This window comes from Girardinichthys multiradiatus, chromosome 1, assembly GCF_021462225.1.
Source record: "Girardinichthys multiradiatus isolate DD_20200921_A chromosome 1, DD_fGirMul_XY1, whole genome shotgun sequence".
Lineage (NCBI taxonomy): Eukaryota > Metazoa > Chordata > Actinopteri > Cyprinodontiformes > Goodeidae > Girardinichthys > Girardinichthys multiradiatus.
In genome coordinates, this window is record NC_061794.1 from 40,994,999 (window position 1) to 41,012,152 (window position 17,154).

The following is a 17,154-nucleotide window of genomic DNA, read 5'->3' on the forward strand; positions in this document are numbered from 1 at the left end:
TTGACAAATTTCATTTTTTGTGATTTACTCATGTACTAAGGAACGGTGTTTATGATTCCAACAAGTAATATTTACAATGAGTTAATTTGTAAGGTATTTTTTGTTTAAGGCTTTCAGTGCCTTATTTTTCATAAATCAATTGGTTCAAACAGGGTTCATAAGAACAATCACTGGAAATACGGTGTAATATATCTGATGAAAAATATACGAATAAATTATTGTATCTATTATATTTTATGTTTTAAATGTCTGTTGAATGTCTTGCTTTACATTTTATTTATTTGAGTATATACAGCACTTTGGCAAACTTGCTGTTTTTAAATGTGCTTTCTAAATAATTTGGATTTGAATTTAAATTTAAATAATATTGTAGGTTAAATATGAGCATTTTTATGATTTTGTTTCTCCATAATTTATCAAAGGTACAGTGGTTAGATACACGGGTACGAACTGGAAGCAGGTGGCAATGTGGTAAAGAAAGGCACAATAAAGTACCACATATTTCACCATAGCATAAACAGAAAATACACAAATAATAATAGAACTATTGAATAAAAATGCATCAACAGTTAAGCCCAAATTATTAGTACCCCTGTCATATTCAGGTTTAATGTATGACCTCCTAATTTTACCAACATGTTTCTTCCAACTGGAGGGTCTGGACTTGGATCTAAGAGAATCTGTGGAGGAAGCTAAAGATCAGAGTGATGGCAAGGAGGCCTTCAAACCTTAACAACTTGGAAATCTTCACCATGAAAATAAAATATTAAAATGCTGGCCAGCAACTAAAAGGGTTTCACTGCTATAATACCAATAAAGTTTTGTAAAATAATTGTTGGGAAGTGGACAGATCATTCTGAACATACCATTTAATGGAATGTAAATAAAAACAGTCTTTTATCTTTTATATTCTGTTTAAACTTTAGAGAGATGCCTGTCTTATTTCCTATCAATAAGTTCTTGGTAGAATGAAAATAATTTTAAATCTAAATTGCCAGAGATATGAACAATGGGTTAAACTATTCACAAAAACAACACAGTAAACAAAACACTGTAAAAACGTAATAAAAGCAAAACCACAAAAAATGCAAACATAAAGACATAAAAAAAGAAATTCAGCAAACACAAACAAAACCCAAAAACGCCGCATTTCAGGGAGATGAAAGGCAACTAAACAACTAAAAGCAAAACAAGAGAGGACAGATGTGAAATTTAAAACTGCACAAATGTTTATTCATCAGCAAACCTGTGTTTTCCGAAGTCTTGCATCCTCTTAAATGTCGTCTTCTGTATTCTGGGATACGTCTGCTGGTGTTGGTCTGAACGGCCAGATTGTGGAAACAAAGATTGTAAAAATAACAGGATGTGTGTGGTGTAAACAGTTTCACTCACATTGCTAATCGCATGCCCAAGACGAGACAGAATAAAAGTACCTAAACGTCTGTTTAATCAGTAAACCTTTATTTATCAGTGCATGAACAGTATGCCATAATCAAATTAGTTCTTTTTTCACCCATTGCATAACATTTCCTCACATCTCCCTTAAAAAAATAATGAAACATTTTACATAGAATTATTTTCTTCATGAAGGCGATTTTTTTTTATACAGATGCTGTACAATTTATAAACATTTATAACTACAATGATGTCAAAACTATGCCTTTTAAATATATTGGAGCAATGCAAGGCCACAGCATCAGACATGGTAAAGATATGAACAGTAAACATTACAGTAGCCCATCATATTAACGCAAAAACAGACAATAAATTATTCAGCGGCCTCACAGACAAACAAATGCGTGTGTTACATCTTCATATGCTCATTTAGGCAGGCAGATGAGGGTTGGGTTAAAGCTGTGACTTGTCTGTGCAGAGCAGAGGTTGGAGCACTAGATGTCACTCTAGTCCACAGTAGGAACACCGAAATGCTACATTTTCTCTTCAAAGTGGAGCACAGTTGGTTGCTGTGGATGCTTTTGTATTTTTTGTTAGTCTACCAAAGACTACCAAAGAAGAGCAGACATTTTCACATTATGCACAGATATGTCTACAATCACAAGTAAGCAGCTTTCCTGTCAAAACTGACGATTAGTTGGATTCTATTAAGGGTCTGGCTTTGTGTATAAAAAACAAACTGACAACAATGTTGCAAATAAATGCTAAGTTTAACAATTTGAGTCAAAAACTACAGCAAACTAAAGTGCCAGCGACAATGATCGTCAACCCTGGTAAAAGATGTGTAAAAAGCCTAAAAATAAATTCACTTTTATTGCAGTAGGTAGTAATCTACAATGAAAATTTAAGAAAAAAGTAACTAGTATTTAGTAAAGAAAAAATAGTTTCAATTATTAGTACCCCTAACAATATTTAAAAGATAAATGTAACCAAAGATTGCTTTTATTTCTACTTTAAATTTTTTAAAGTTGATCACAGTGTCTAGAAACGTCTAACTGGTAATCCACAAAATTGAGTTATCCAGTGGTATCAATGTGACATGAGACAGAATCCCTTTTCTTTTAGCCACTGTCCAATAGGCTGGACAAGGACACATTTTTACCTTGCTCCCACTCATAGTGGGGAGGATGGTACAGAAGTTAATCTGCAAAGCTCACCCTGGAAGCACTGCAGCAAAGAATGACCTCTTCGGGTCACAGACTCTCCATAACTACCAAAAGAGGCTACATCTACATCCCAAATGGTTGTACAGGAGAAAAATCAGAAGTAAGCATTTTCTGTCTGACTATCACAAATGTAAACCTTCAGAGATTGTAAAACTCGACAGGGCCCTTAACTGGAACTTTAACTGTGCTTTGCTCAAATAAGCGTAAGAATAACGTTTTTGGCAACTAACCACTTCAGACGGGTTTGCTGTAAAACAAAAGACAAATATGTCAACCTAAAACTCAATGTTAAATATGGTGGAGGATCTGTAATGCTGTGGGTCGGTTTCTCTTCCAAAGGCCTGGGAAACATTGTTGTAATTCTATTTATTATTAATAAGATGATTTATGTCTTTATTTTATTTCTGTGAACCGGTGTTAGACAGACCTTATGGGCTCTGAAATGCTAGAAAATGTTCTATAAAAATCTGATGTCCTCTGCCTTAAAACTGAAAATCATTGGGTCTTTCTGCAGGATAATAATCCAAAACATGTGGTCAAATAAACACGGCAGGGATTCACCAGACACCAAATCAACCTTCATCTATAGTAATGCAAGTAGGGGTAAGCTAACGGGAGAGAGCATAAGAGAAGACCCAGGACTCTGGATTATCTAGAGAGATTGTGCACATGGTCATGGATCCTTCTCAGTGTGTATGCTCCAACTTCCAACAGAAGATAGTCCGGATAACAATAATTGTGACACAGTGGAAATAAAGTTTTCTTAACAAGGGATTTTCAATAACATTTTCAGTCTCAGATTATACCACTGCAATAAAATATTGTTTTCTGGCTTTTTGCACCTCTTTACCAGGAGCGCCAGCGCATGCATCTGGCGCTGTTTGTCAAACATTTGAGCTAGGGTGGACTTTTTTTGTGCCACTATTTATAATACAAATACACATTAAAATGTTTTATGTAAATTAAAGAAGTAAAGTTTGCACTTTTATCGTAAGGCTCTGCTAATTTATGTATCCTAAATGTGATCAATGTTTAAGTAATCACGTTGCTAAATATCATATTTTTCAGATTAAATATATTTGAACCTAAAGGAATAACTAAAACACACATTGGCACAGTGCTGCTAACAGTCAACAACATGATGGATGAGGCTGTTCACAGACTGAGATACCATGTAAAGTCTGAGGTTTTTAAAGTGGGGATTCGTTCAAGTGATGACGCGTATCTACATGTTCGGCCCTCACCTAAGTGCACTCGACATGGACGTGTGTGTGGACCGTCTTGTTTGCTTTTTTTATTCTCACATCATTTTCAAAGCACAAGTACAAAATATTAGATCTATAACCACAAGTATCTGGTCTGTTCATTGATGAATATAAAGCTTCAGAGTGTTTCTCCCACCAAGATGGGATTCATGACTTCACATGTTCCGATGCAGTCACACAAATCACAGCTTTTATCGGATTCTCAAAATAATAATAAAAAAAAGAAACAGTTTTTCTAATTAGATCTCATAAAGAAAACTTGGTCTCTTTTGGGACGATAACAGTGAATCAATCCTGCTCGGTTTAAAAGCTGTGAGTGGATGAGTATGCTTGTAATCTTTCAAAGTAAACACACACACAAAAAAAACACGGGTTCCTTCATGTGGCTCGGGTAGACAGGGTGAGCACTTTGTTCAGACACCTCCAAACTGATTCACAGTGAGTGCTTTCAGGAGCAGCTTCTTTTTAACCGGAGTCTCTGATTGGCACGGAAAAGATTTCCATCGAAAGACCCTGTTCAGAACTCATCCCACATGGCCGTGCGATTGAGTCAAGTACAAATACTCGTTTTATATCAGAGATCAGCAGCTTGGTGCAAATCGTCTGAGGCAAAATGGGTGAAAAAACCAAACAAACGACAGACATATAAATGAGAAGGTATGTTGCTGGTTATATTTTGATCCATTCCATCAGACCCGTCTTCAAATACAGGCTTCGATTCTCGAAGACTCAGCTTTGTCTTCATCCTTCTTTGGAGAAATTTCAGAAATCTGCATATGTTGAGTCCACGTGTGACTGGATCTTGGCCGAGCTGGGAACTTTCCACGGTCCAGGGGTGATGGGAGCCTTCTTGCTGGTGCTGGTCCCATTGCAGTTGGGATCCTGAATGCTACTGCTGGAACCTCTGGGGTCCCTTCTGTTCACATGCTCTGCTGGTCCCTGATACTTGGCCTCTGGATATTCCTTTTCAGCTCTCTCTCTTCCACTCCTGTGGCTGGCTGTAGCCGGATCGGTGTCCGACCCTGCCCTCTCCTGGTGGGGTTTTTGTGCCGATGCCTCTTTGTCAGCCCTCTTTCCCTTTCTGTGGCGCTCGCCAGTCCCCCTGCTTTTGTCTCCACTATCTGCAGCCCCTCTCTCTTGCTGGTAAGATGCATCCTCCCCCTTGTGTCTCCAGTCTTTCACTTCCCCAGCTGGCTGCTGTCCAGCTGGGCGTCTGGGGCTTTGACGTTCTTCTGGGTTCCCTGAAGGTAGAACAGGATCTTGCTCACTCTTGGATGCCTTCCTTGGACTAGTAGAGCGCTTGTTTTTCCGCCCGTGGGCTTCTCTTTCCTTGCTCATGTCCTCCAATGTTTTTTGGGGGCTCTGGGAACGCTCCATGTGATCAGTCTGACCTTCGGTGGCTCCTCTGGGACTGCCAGATTTGGAGTCGCTCTGGCTAGTTTTCCTGGGGCTAGTAGCACGCTTATGGTTGTGGGTAGGGAGCTGCTGTCCTCTTGATCGGTTAGCTTGTCTACCATGCTCCTGTCCAGCACTGGGGAAACCAGGCACTCGGTAATCCCCTGCTGATGGCTCATCAGGGGCGAATGCTTTGGAGGAAGATGGTGACCATCCTGAGTTTGAGGATGGAAAGGTTGGAGATGACGGGTCATCGGATGCAGAGAGTCTAGGAAAGCTTGTCGTCTGAATGGCTACTTTGTCTTTTGAATCTGAAAAACAAAACAACCAATAAAAAATAAGATTAAAACATTTCTGCTATGCATCTAGTGGATCTCAACGGTCTAGACAACCCTTTCAAATTTCAAGGTTTTTGTGATCTTAAAAGGGAGATCATAATGAATGACTTTGAACCTTTTTTTAACTGTAAAGGAGACATACAGTATTTTACTTAAGAAAGTAATTTTTCTGACGAATTGAACAGAAAATATATTTAAGCGGAAAACGTTTTGAACAATTTCATCATTGTCTTCTTTTATAGATAAAAAGGTTTTACCAGGGGTGTGTAAACCTTTGAGAGCAACTCTGAAACTACTGGAGGAATTCAACCAATGTGTCAAAACTAAACCCTCTTCTTGTGCTGCAGAGTCAACAGAAATTACGACAAATAAAAAAGTCATGCAACACAAGCATCACACAGAGCACACTTTCTGCAATAACCCTTTGCAATCTCCATCTAAATATTTGGCTTGCTTTAGATATGCATCAGCTGGAAGCGTGCTGGGGTTCACCCGGGACTGACGTTTCAATTTTCCACCGAGCTGATAAGAAGCGCACAGCCGTGGCTCAGAGCTGATACAGGAGGCAGAAAAACCATGAGGGGAAAAAAAGGCGAGCGATGGATCTTAGGGTGCTGAAATGAGCTTTCTGGATTTCTTGGAGCAGCAACTCATAGAAATAAATTCTCCTTTTGTTTTTGAAATTAAAAGGTTGATGCCTGTGAATGCACACAGATCCTGTTATCACCTGCCACTCATTGATCAATATCAGATTAAGGATTTTTCCACAGTTTTTATTCCTTTACCAAAGAGGATGGGGTGTGTGTTCGGTGGCCTTGTGGATAGTGTCTTGTTTATTTATTTCTGTAGGACTCAATGCTTTTATATGAACCCTGCTTACTGTGAACCACTGGCTACTGAGTAACACATATAGTGCTTTGCAAATGTGTTGATACCTCTTGACATTTTCACATTTGTTCATGTTATTACCACCAACATCATATTATCATTGTGTGTACTGGATATACCCTTGTGATCAAGGTGATGGGTAGTATAGTCTGCCACATACAGTATGTCATTTTGAATTTTTTATTAATTTTGGTCCTAATCTGGGCAGAGCACCTTCCTCCACATGTTTTCTATTCCTCCTTGTATGGCTTATGGCAAACTGCTTATGGCTGTCTTTCACCAATAGCTTTCTTCCTGACACATTTCCATAAATTCCGGATTTAAGCAATGCACAGTGCTCTGCAGCTCTTCCAGAGACACCATTAGCCTCTTTACTTCTTTAGTTATTACTCTCCTCACCCAGACTGTCAGTTTAGATTTTTAGAGTGGTGATCAAAAGAAATGTTGAAAGCTGTGTGTCATTTTTCTTTGTGTTGGTTTATCCCATAAAATCTAAATAAAAAATACTGCAGTTTGGACAAAATTTGGAAACATTCAAGGGGTATTAATACTTTTGCGAGATACTGTAACCATTGCAGTTACAATAAAGTACACAACAGACAGCACTTGAAATCTGAGAGACTTTAAAATTAGAGGCAAAAAGTTTTACCAAGTTTATTAGAGACAGACCGAGAAAAGCAGTGAGGCGTTTAGTGATGTTCTGGTTTCATGTAGAAGCACAGGGTGGAAGAAGAGTTCGAACCTATAGGAGGAAGAGATAAAAAGGTAGAACCAGACAGCCGTGCCAGAGCAGAAACACAGAAAAAGCAAGGAGGATCAACAGCACAGCAGGCAGACTGAGTTTGAAGTTGTGAATGAGAATTAGAAGAGAGAAAGATTAAAGAGAAGACTGAAACTCATGCATGTGAATCAGGTTGCACCTCCCTACCAAACGTATCTATATATGACTGGTTAATATGCTGTTGAGTTGATGTCTGTGCAAGCGGATCACTGCAGTGACTCACTGTGATCCGGAACAAGACCCTGGCCGGGTCGGAGGAGCAGGTGAACCTTGTTGCCCCCTGCCTGGATCAGCTCAATCGCCCGAGTGTGTGTGATGCCCTGAGTAGCCTCTCCGTTGATCTCCACGATCTGATCTCCAACCTGAAATCCAAATATTTTCACAGTTTACAAGGACAGCTTACAGAGCATGTCAAAAAAGAAAGGAGGAAGAAGCATGAGGAACACCTTGATGCATTCAGCTGCTTGTTGCTCCACGTTTCAACACACACAGGTGCAGCAGGGTTAGCACCAAACAAGCTATCATAGTTTAAATCAAATATCTGGAAATCATCCACCTGTCAAAACTGTTACACTTCATGTTAAGCAAGGAGTCAAAAATTCAAATGGACAGAACAGTAATGTGACTGAAGATTAAATATGAAATAAGCGTTTAAACTCCGAGCCAACCGCCGGATGTCGGGAACATTGGTGAAGGCCTGTATTCAAAGTGTTTGGTTATTTGAAACCAACTATTTGACCTCGACGTTCTGCTGACGCAGAAATTAAAATTTCAGATTTTGAATTAAATAAGGCAAAAAAAAACAACCAAAAAGATCAGGGGACGTTTATTTCTGTTTGAACGTATACTGAAACATTTTTAGTTTTTTAAATATGTGCATTAAATTGTTGTTTTCCACTTACATTTCTAGGGTCAGGTTGTACAGAGTCAGACCTCTTATATTATGTTTTTTCCTCATCTTTTTTGGCTTGTTTTTAGGCCCAAACATTTTTACTGATCTGACTGGAAGGATGTGGACATCAAATCCCAGGGACGTGGAACAGGATAACAAACCAGCTGGGGGTTTAAAGAGACTGCAGGCATCTGGTTAAGTTCTCATGCTCCACAGTTCACATTCCACAGCATTATCATCAATATACGGATCCATGGACAGAGATTGGTGGACGGATGGATGGATTCATCTCAATATACTTTTATTGCACCAGTGGGCAAACTGGATGGATGGATGGATGGATGGATGGGTAGTGTCAGACAAAGATGGGTAGATGATACAGACGAATGAATGGATGAGCTGATGACAAAGTTAGTTAAGATGGCAGAGACATGTCAAAAGGTCAACTCACATGAATCCGTCCATCTTTAAGGGCAGGCCCGTCCTCAGCCAGACGCAGGATGTACAGACCCATGTTGTACTCCTTTCCTCCTCTCAGACTGAAGCCGAAGCCCCGCTGACTGCGCTCCAGCTCCACCAAGCAGCCCTGTTGTTCCAACACAGAAAATGGAAGCTTTGTTAGCTGAGGAACCTCTAAACAAAAGCCTTCCAAAGCTGGAGATAAATCTGGAGTATGTACTGTGAAGTTGATAAAAGTTTGCAATTTCTGCTTTAGTTTTACCTGTTTGGGTCCTGACGTGGCGATTGCTCCCGTCTCACTCGGCTGAAGAGAGTTCTTCATCTCAGACTCACCAGTCCTACCACAGAAAGGACAACTAACATGTTATAATGAGGCACAATAAAGACGAAACACTGGAAGACAAGAAGAAACAAGAAGTAGTGTTAATATCTTCACAGTGCTACGTTTTGATTACAGCAGTGTAGCCTCTCTCTGTTGCTTTCATTCCAGCGTGTACTGAAAACTGTAAATCCTTTAAAGAGCTGCGGTGCTTTTAACATTTCAGTGACAGATAACAGCGGCACGCTTTGATGCTTCGAAGAGCTCATTACAATGCCTTTGTGGGAACTTAGCTGCACGGACGCACCATCTGAATAGTTGAGAAAATCTCCGCGCTGAGAACAGTTTGCTCACTTCATACTGCCAAGCCGAAGCCGACAGCTGCTGCTCATATCTGAGCCCGAGTCGAACCGACCTGAGGCATGTGCTGGTGATTAAAAAACCGTGATGTCTGAATGCAGTCATTGAAAAAGGATTGAGGATTCTGGAACAGGTAATCTCTAAAGAAAGCTCAAAAAGAAAGCATGCCTCTTAATTAATCCTTCGCCTTTTGTTCAGCTCTCCATCCAAACACTGACCACAGGGGGATTTTCTGTGCTCTTTGGTAACAAGAAGTGTGCAGGCTACAGGCGACGGTAATGGGTCCCATGGTGGTGCAGAACCAGAGGAGGTTTGTGACTTTGGGAGGTAATTTGTGATTTCAAGTGGAAGAACCTGCAGTGGACTGTGCATATTACGGTGTAGGTATGTGAACACTTGGGTTGCATAAGTTTTTTCTGATGCAACCTATTACCAAAACTGTGATAGAAATGACTTTTTTAAAGCACCTTTCACATAGAAATGTGAAAGAAACAAAGCAGGAAACTTTTTAACAGACGTTTAGGAACATCTTTAGGTTTGTAGTCCAAAAACAACAGCTTGGTACGAGTTTGCAAAACGTTCTGTAAGGTTAAGACATCCTAATTAGTCCCAAGGGGCTTAAAGCTGAATGTCGGAAATAAAACACAAAACTTTTAATATATTCACATTTACAAGGCAAACCAGATATTTACATACACTGTATAAAAACATGCATAACCTTTTTTTCTCACTGTCTGACATTAAATCTGTTTTAGGTCAGTTAGGATTACCAAAATTATTTATATTTGTTAATGCAAATGTTAGAAGCATTTTACATCATTATACCAACCTATAGTTATGAAATCACCACCATAATGGGATTATTTTGTGATTTTACGGCAGAGGTTTTGCAATAACATTTAAAAATGAACCGTGTTTTCACACAGTTTGAAGTCAAATGTACACTGTTTTAGTCATTTTTAGCTCATTTTACATTATAGTATAGACTATTAAACAACAATTGATGGCAGACTATGGATGGACAGATGGACCAATAGATGGATGGAAGTTTTAGACAACAGAGAAGAAGTGTTATAAAAAACAAACACTAATATATCTCCATGCGCTAGTTTTTTCCTCCATACACATCTAGACCTAGAATATGCTTAAATAACATTTTTCCCGTTTCCAGAGAGCATATTAACCCTGCGTGTAGTTTCTGTGAGAATCTTAGGTTATTTCATGCACACCACACATTAATGTTCAATTGTACTCAGGTTGGGGGACTATAAAGACTGTAGAAAACACTCAGCTTAAACTTCTCAGTGAAACGTATTGCAGAGTTCACATTTTAATATGTTTAGTCTAATTAACCAGTGTTTGCCAGAGTCCTCTCCTCCCCTTAAATGAAATCTTGAAATATTTTGTTTCTCTGCACATTGCTGTATCCACTGTGCCCTTAGAGAACAACGGTATTTTGTTTCTTTAGCTCAGTGAACTTGTACCAGGCTTGTTTAAATATTGGCAATCTTTTAGGAAAATGTTTGGTGAGGACACAAGATAGATGGCAACACAACTACAGAGTGTGCCATGTCTTCCAAAAGCTTCAAGACAATCGAACGGGTCTTTTAATTCATCTTTCTAACTCAGCCACATAGTTTTCCTGGGCTTCCAAGCTGGATTGTTCCTCCAAACTGCAGAATAAAAGTTTTAAATCACTGCGAATGTGGCTCAGTAGGAAGAGTAGTCGTCTCGCAATCAGATGGTTGAGGGTTTGATTCCAGCTTCCTCCTGCCATATGTCGATGTGCCCCTGGGCAAGGCACTTAACCTCAAGTTGCCTACCGATCTGCGTATCGGTGTATGAATGTGTGAGCGTTAGTGAGTGGGTGAATGTGGCTCTAGTGTAAAGTGCTTTGAGTGGTCTGTATGACTGGAAAAGTGCTATATAAGTTCAGTCCATTTACCATTTGCTTAATTTGATCTAAAAATGGGGAAATGGCTGGAAACACATTTTATTGAAATTATTTGAGATGCTGAAATTTTCAACAATTATTGATGGCCAAACTCAAAATCACAAAGAAAACAACCTATTAAAAAGCTAAAGAAATGTTCCTTGTAATTATAAGCACTTTGGAGTTCATCTTTGAAATATTGTCCTGTTCAACCTGACTATCTTTTGCTTGCCGCTGTATGTTATACTGTACCTGTCTAGATGACTGGGAGGCTGTTGGCCCATGGCTCTATGTTGGGCTGAAGGACTGTGCTTTACTGAATTTGTTCCAGATGGAGGAGCGCCGTCTGTAAGGACAGAGAAAGCATCAACCTTCCTGTTAGCCCATTAGCTAAAAGACACGACACTATCATTACTGATCCGTGGAGAAACCAGAGTCATGGCTGCTTACCGTCTTCAGGCACGACAGTCAGGGTGACCGTGTTGCCGGCGTCCTTTATGAGCTGAACGATGTCGTTGTGTGACAGCTCCATGATGGACTGGCCGTTGACGGCAGAGATGCGGTCCCCTACGTTCATGCGACCTATGCGGTCTGTAGGGCTGCCCTCGATTATACGACCGATTTTGTGAGGTATGACTGTAATGAAGGGAAAAATTGGACTTTTAGCGTATTTATTTCTACAGCAGTGATTCAGTGATGTGCAACATGAGTTTACATCCCAAAGAAAATTAAGTGTTACTATTACTGCTGTTAATTATGTATACGGTTTGTCCTTCCTTCTCATAGAAAGTATTCCTGATTCAGTGCTTCCATTATCAGCTGTATCTCTTTTCTGGATGAAACCTTTGATTGAATTATTGCTGCCATGAACTCATTCCTATAGAAAGTACTCTGAGCCCATTGTGTGTTTAGCTGTGTCTCTTTACTGTACAAAGCCAATAACAACATTATTGATAACGTTTTACCAGTTGAATCCGAATTAAATTATCTGGTATGATTGCATTGCAATGAAATGGACAGATTTGAAACCAACTGAATTTGGACTTGGACTCCATATAAATAAATATAAATCAGATTTGTCTTGTAAAGTGCCTTAAGATAGAATTTGTTGTAAACTAATGCTATAATAATAAACTGAAGGCATGGGCCTTGAGGCTGTTTGTACTGTATTGATCTGCATCAATTTTAAAACTGATCTGTAAAAATGAAAACCACGCATGGATTTTGATTGTGTTTGCTCCACACCTCCAGGTGGGGGCTTGTTCTTTGATGTGAGGATAACAAAACCAAAGCCTTCGTTGTCCTTGCGCTGCAAGGTGACATCGAAGCTCTCTGGTCTGGAGAGCTGAGGAGGCTGGACGGCGTTTGGCAGCTCAACGCGAGGCATCTTAGGAGAGCTGTTGACCAGAGCCGACGGCGCCTGGTGAGGCGGCTGGCCGCTCTCTTCCTCTTCGCCACTCTCTGAAGAACACCAAAATACAAACATGTCAACGTTTGTCAGATTCAGGCTAGTTTCTAGGGACTGGTTTCAACATCCTAACAAAATCTTTAAGAAGATTGCATGTGAGGAGTTTACACTGAGGGGGCGATCCAATAAATTAATAATCTGTTAAATACATAATAATTTACAGAAGGAATGATAATTGAAAATAAATTCTAATAAATGACTTAAATAAAAATAGGGTAAAACTAATATAATAATTTCATTTCATGTTTGTTATGTGTTAAAGTCATACAAAATTATTTTTGTATGTTTTTGATTTTTTTTCATATTCTTGACATACAGCAACACAGGCCTATTAAATAATCAAATAAAATAGATACATATTTAAACATACTTTTAACATAAAATGTTCTCATTTTTTATATATATGTATTTATTAAATTATCTAAATGTTTAAACAATTATCAATATATGTATTTACTTATTTAACATATATATTTTCAATTTATTTAAAGTATGACATCTATAAATATTAATAATAATATATTTTACCAACTTGTTTATAAAGTAAATTTTTATTTCTGATCCTCAAGAAATCTGTCGATTCTTTTTGAGTAGAGAAGAAATCTAAATAAACTGATATGACTTTAAATTAGGAAAAAACATTGAATGAATAGCTAAAAATAGAACAAATGGAGCATTTCTATTGGCTGACTCAACAGATACCAGCCGTTTAAAATGATTCACTTCAATCCCTCTTTACTGAATGTTTGTTTTGTGATATTTAATCAGACGACTCGTCTCTCTAAAACCCAGCTGTAAAAGCATAGAGTCTTGATGACAGATGCTTATTTTCTGCACAGTCATTATAAAAGCGCTCATGCTAAAAATAAAGTGGCTATTTGTGGGCTCAAAGTGGCCTTAATTCAGCAGGAGGTTTGAGCTGCTGCAAAAGCACTTTAAGAAAGTACTTTGAGATGTAAATCAGCACAGCTTTTTAATGTTGTAACAAAGCAACCATCTTCTTATTTCCACCTTTTCGTAAAAATGGTTTAAATATTTTTAATGAAATCAAAATAAAAGGTAGGGAAAATGCCTGCAAAGCAGAAAGTCATCTTTTTTGTCGAACCTCATTTATTCAGATTTTTTTAACAGGGAATTTAAAGGATTACCAAGCAAATCCCCCATCAAAGCCTTTTCCCTGAGGTTTTCCTCCAGCATGCTGATCTGAAGCAAAGGAGGAGATGAAGAAAGGCGAGTGCCCCCGGAGGATTGCACAGCCGATCACCCGCACAGCAGACCTACCTGTGTGTGTCAGCTTCCTGCGGACAGTCAGCATGACTTGGCCGTTCCGGGCCGCGTTGGTCATCAGTTCCAGCACTTGTTTGTGGGATTTACCCTTAACAGGAACACCATCTATACAGAGCAGCTCATCTCCGGCCCGCAAGCGCCCATCCTTCTCGGCAGCACCGAGCGGTACAATTGCGCCAATGTACACCTGAGAAAGAAATCAAGTTTATCTGAGCTAGAAAGATCACACTGATCTGTTTATGTGGTGATTAAAAGCTTAAGTGACTAAATTTCAGCTTGGATGACTCAACACCTGATGGTCTGTTTTTATTGTAAGTTTCTGTTAACTTCCCATCATCCTACATAATTTAATTTCAGTTGATATTTGGCAATATGTGCAGTTGGTACCTAGGGGTTTAGGACTGGACCGTGCAACTCACCGGCTGATCCGGTCCCTCTCCACCCAGGACTCTGAAGCCGAAGCCTGACTCCTGGTTTCTTTTGATAAACACATCCAGGTCCTTGGTATTAGGTGCTAACGGCAGGAAAAGAAAAAGAAATAGAACGTTTTCATCATGGTCAAAAATCAAATGAATCAATAAATCAAGGTACAAGAAAATTAACATTTAAAATCACAAAGATGTGTTTATGTTAAGGTATTTCATATTTAATTGTTACATTCTTTATTATCAGTGAGTAGTATATTTAGTCTGCGTTTCAGAATAAATATCCACCCATCCAAAAATCCTCTTCATCTCATCTGAGGTAAGATCATGGAGCTAACAGGTGCAGGAAGGAGACCCAGAGATCTCTCTTCCCAACTTTTTCTGGAGTCCTAAGAGGTTCCAGGGCTCGATGGGATATGGATTCTCTTCAGCGAGTTCTGGGTCTTCCTCCCAGTGGGACATGCTTGTAAGACCTCTGATGGGTGCCATCCTGATCAGATGTCTGAACAACCTGAGCTGATTGCTTTTAATCCTGAGGAGCAGTGATTCTACTCTGAGCTTCTGCTGGAGTGTAATACCAGAGGACTCAGGTGATGTACCCCATTTTCAGCTTGATCGGCCCCGAAAGGAGAGCAGACAGTCGGAAAATCACAAATATGGCCTTTTTTAAAAATCCATGATCGCATCAAACCAAGTGATACCAGGTCCCTCTGACAGGAACATCCTTCAGTGTGGACATTACTACTGAGTGAAGACGACTCAAACCACATTATTTTTAATCGGTAAATTGCTAAAAATGAAATCAAAGGAAGCAGAGAGATCTGAGAAGCAATTTAAATTGTGGTTCATTTAGGCTGCGAGACAGCAAGAGAAAGCAAGACTTTCAGCAGATTACAAGAAGTCTAAATGGAGCCCTTGTTCGAGCTTTGGCTTCTATTTATCATGGAACATGCTGGAATTGGAAATGTTCACAGCCTTTTGGAAATGTCAGAGTTAAGGTAAGAATCTAAATTCTCTAGGGAATACACACGCTATTTTTACAATGGTACCTGCGCTAACTGAGCTACTGAGCTAATATACGATGCAAATGACAGTTTAAAATGTGAACTTCGCAATAATGTTTTACCAAATAATAGGAAAACTTGGATTTAACTACTCCTAACAAAATAAATTATTACGTACTCTCAGCAGGAAAACATTAAAACATAATTTGTTATATCTTCTCACTGATCTTAAAGTGAAATCAGAATAGAATAAAATTGGTGTTGGCAGGTCAAAGTACAAAAACAAGACTGTAATACTGAATTTCTGATCTCTAATATTTTTAATATTAGCTTGAATATTGAAGCAAAAACTTTTTTTAAGTCTCTACTAGAGTCTCTACCACCAAAGTTATTTGGATCATTCTCACACATCCTAACATGGACCTCATTGCAAAGCTAAGTAGGAAAACACTCAACAGACATCTGGGCCTCAGTGGCCAAAAAAGCTGAAAAAGTTGTGTCATCAACTTACGCTTGCTATCTAGGATAGCTTTGGACTTGAGGTAGAGCTCAGACGGGTCCGGTTTGGGAGAAGACGAGCGCAGAGTGTTGGCATTGAAGGGTGCCTCTGGCTGACTTAGGGTCTCTGTACTGTTCACCATCTCCTGTCGCTGCTGCAGCTGCACGGAGGGCTGGGAGGATGGGTGGGGCAGTTGCTGGGAGACAGGATGAGGAGCCTGCTGGGATGCAGAATGGGGCATGGAAGATGTGGACTGCAACACATGACACAAGAGAGGGATAAACAGACGGGCATGTACTCAGGTGGGTGAAACTTCCATTAGCTATGGCACATTTTAAGATCACTTGGAATGTATATAGTTACTGTGTGTAACAGCAACAATAATATATCCTTTATCTCAGTGATTCATGTCTACAAAAGCCAGGAAGCAGATAAAGTTAGGGTGGACTTCTCAAAATAGCACATCCAAACAGAATATTGCTGCGTTTCACCAACAAAGCAGTGTGAGTTTACCCGTTTCTGCCTCATCTCCTCTATTTGCAACACGCAGCACAGGAACAAGCTGTTGAACGAGGCATATCATCTTAAAACAGCCAAACACAGGGGGATGTTAAGTTGCTGTCTGCACGGAGCCTGTGTGTTTACCTACACGCAACTCCAGAAATAACAACCTGGCTCATGCGGGTTGCCTGAATTATGCAGCGTTGCTCGTGGGAGGCAGAGATAAAGGTAAAACGGAAAAAATACTGGTTTTCTATTTCAGAATTCAACACCAGCTATATCATCTTTTACATCACATTTTAATGATTAAACTGATAAAAAATTTGCTTTACTTACAGGTTTTAGTGATTTCACAGGAGACGTTTGACCTGTCGACAGAGAGGTGAGAGTGAAGGTTACATTGTTAAGAAAACATAGCAAACATATGTTATAAAACATTTAATGATAAAACGGTGAACATCATAAAAATCTTAGTCATTAACTTTGTGGGTTATTCCCCTTTCTCTGTTCTCACCTTTACTAGAGAGTCGTAACTATTTTTCCTCCGCTTTGCTCCTTTAGTCTTGAAATGACAGGGCTGTGTGAGGCAATGTGTGATATGACCAGCAGGGGGCAGAAGGCCCAAGTATGAATGGTGTTTCATGTGTAATTATAAGAGGAGGGCTAAGGAAGACCTGGAGGCGTGGGAAAACATCCACCCTTCTCTGGGTGAAACCAGC

General features: G+C 39.4%; 1 protein-coding gene across 4 annotated transcripts in view; it reads right to left on the reverse strand.

Annotated features, from left to right (window-relative positions):
- Positions 1 to 1,440: 1,440 nt before the first annotated feature.
- Positions 1,441 to 17,154, reverse strand: part of magi3a (membrane associated guanylate kinase, WW and PDZ domain containing 3a) — a 174,362-nt gene continuing 158,648 nt past the window's right edge. Inside the window, exons 11-22 of one of the 4 annotated variants that reach the window (XM_047364991.1) lie at positions 16,772 to 16,803; positions 15,947 to 16,187; positions 14,426 to 14,520; positions 14,001 to 14,193; positions 12,497 to 12,712; positions 11,702 to 11,887; positions 11,504 to 11,597; positions 8,902 to 8,977; positions 8,632 to 8,766; positions 7,512 to 7,650; positions 7,157 to 7,249; positions 5,455 to 5,592 (exon numbers count right to left, since the gene is read on the reverse strand). In XM_047364991.1, coding sequence (XP_047220947.1) covers positions 7,197 to 7,249; positions 7,512 to 7,650; positions 8,632 to 8,766; positions 8,902 to 8,977; positions 11,504 to 11,597; positions 11,702 to 11,887; positions 12,497 to 12,712; positions 14,001 to 14,193; positions 14,426 to 14,520; positions 15,947 to 16,187; positions 16,772 to 16,803 — 1,460 coding nt within the window. In that variant the 3' untranslated portion in view covers positions 5,455 to 5,592; positions 7,157 to 7,196. Of the gene's footprint in view, positions 5,593 to 7,156; positions 7,250 to 7,511; positions 7,651 to 8,631; positions 8,767 to 8,901; positions 8,978 to 11,503; positions 11,598 to 11,701; positions 11,888 to 12,496; positions 12,713 to 14,000; positions 14,194 to 14,425; positions 14,521 to 15,946; positions 16,188 to 16,771; positions 16,804 to 17,154 lie in introns of all 4 variants that reach the window. The other 3 variants (XM_047364998.1, XM_047364985.1, XM_047364975.1) reach the window with 3 other exon arrangements.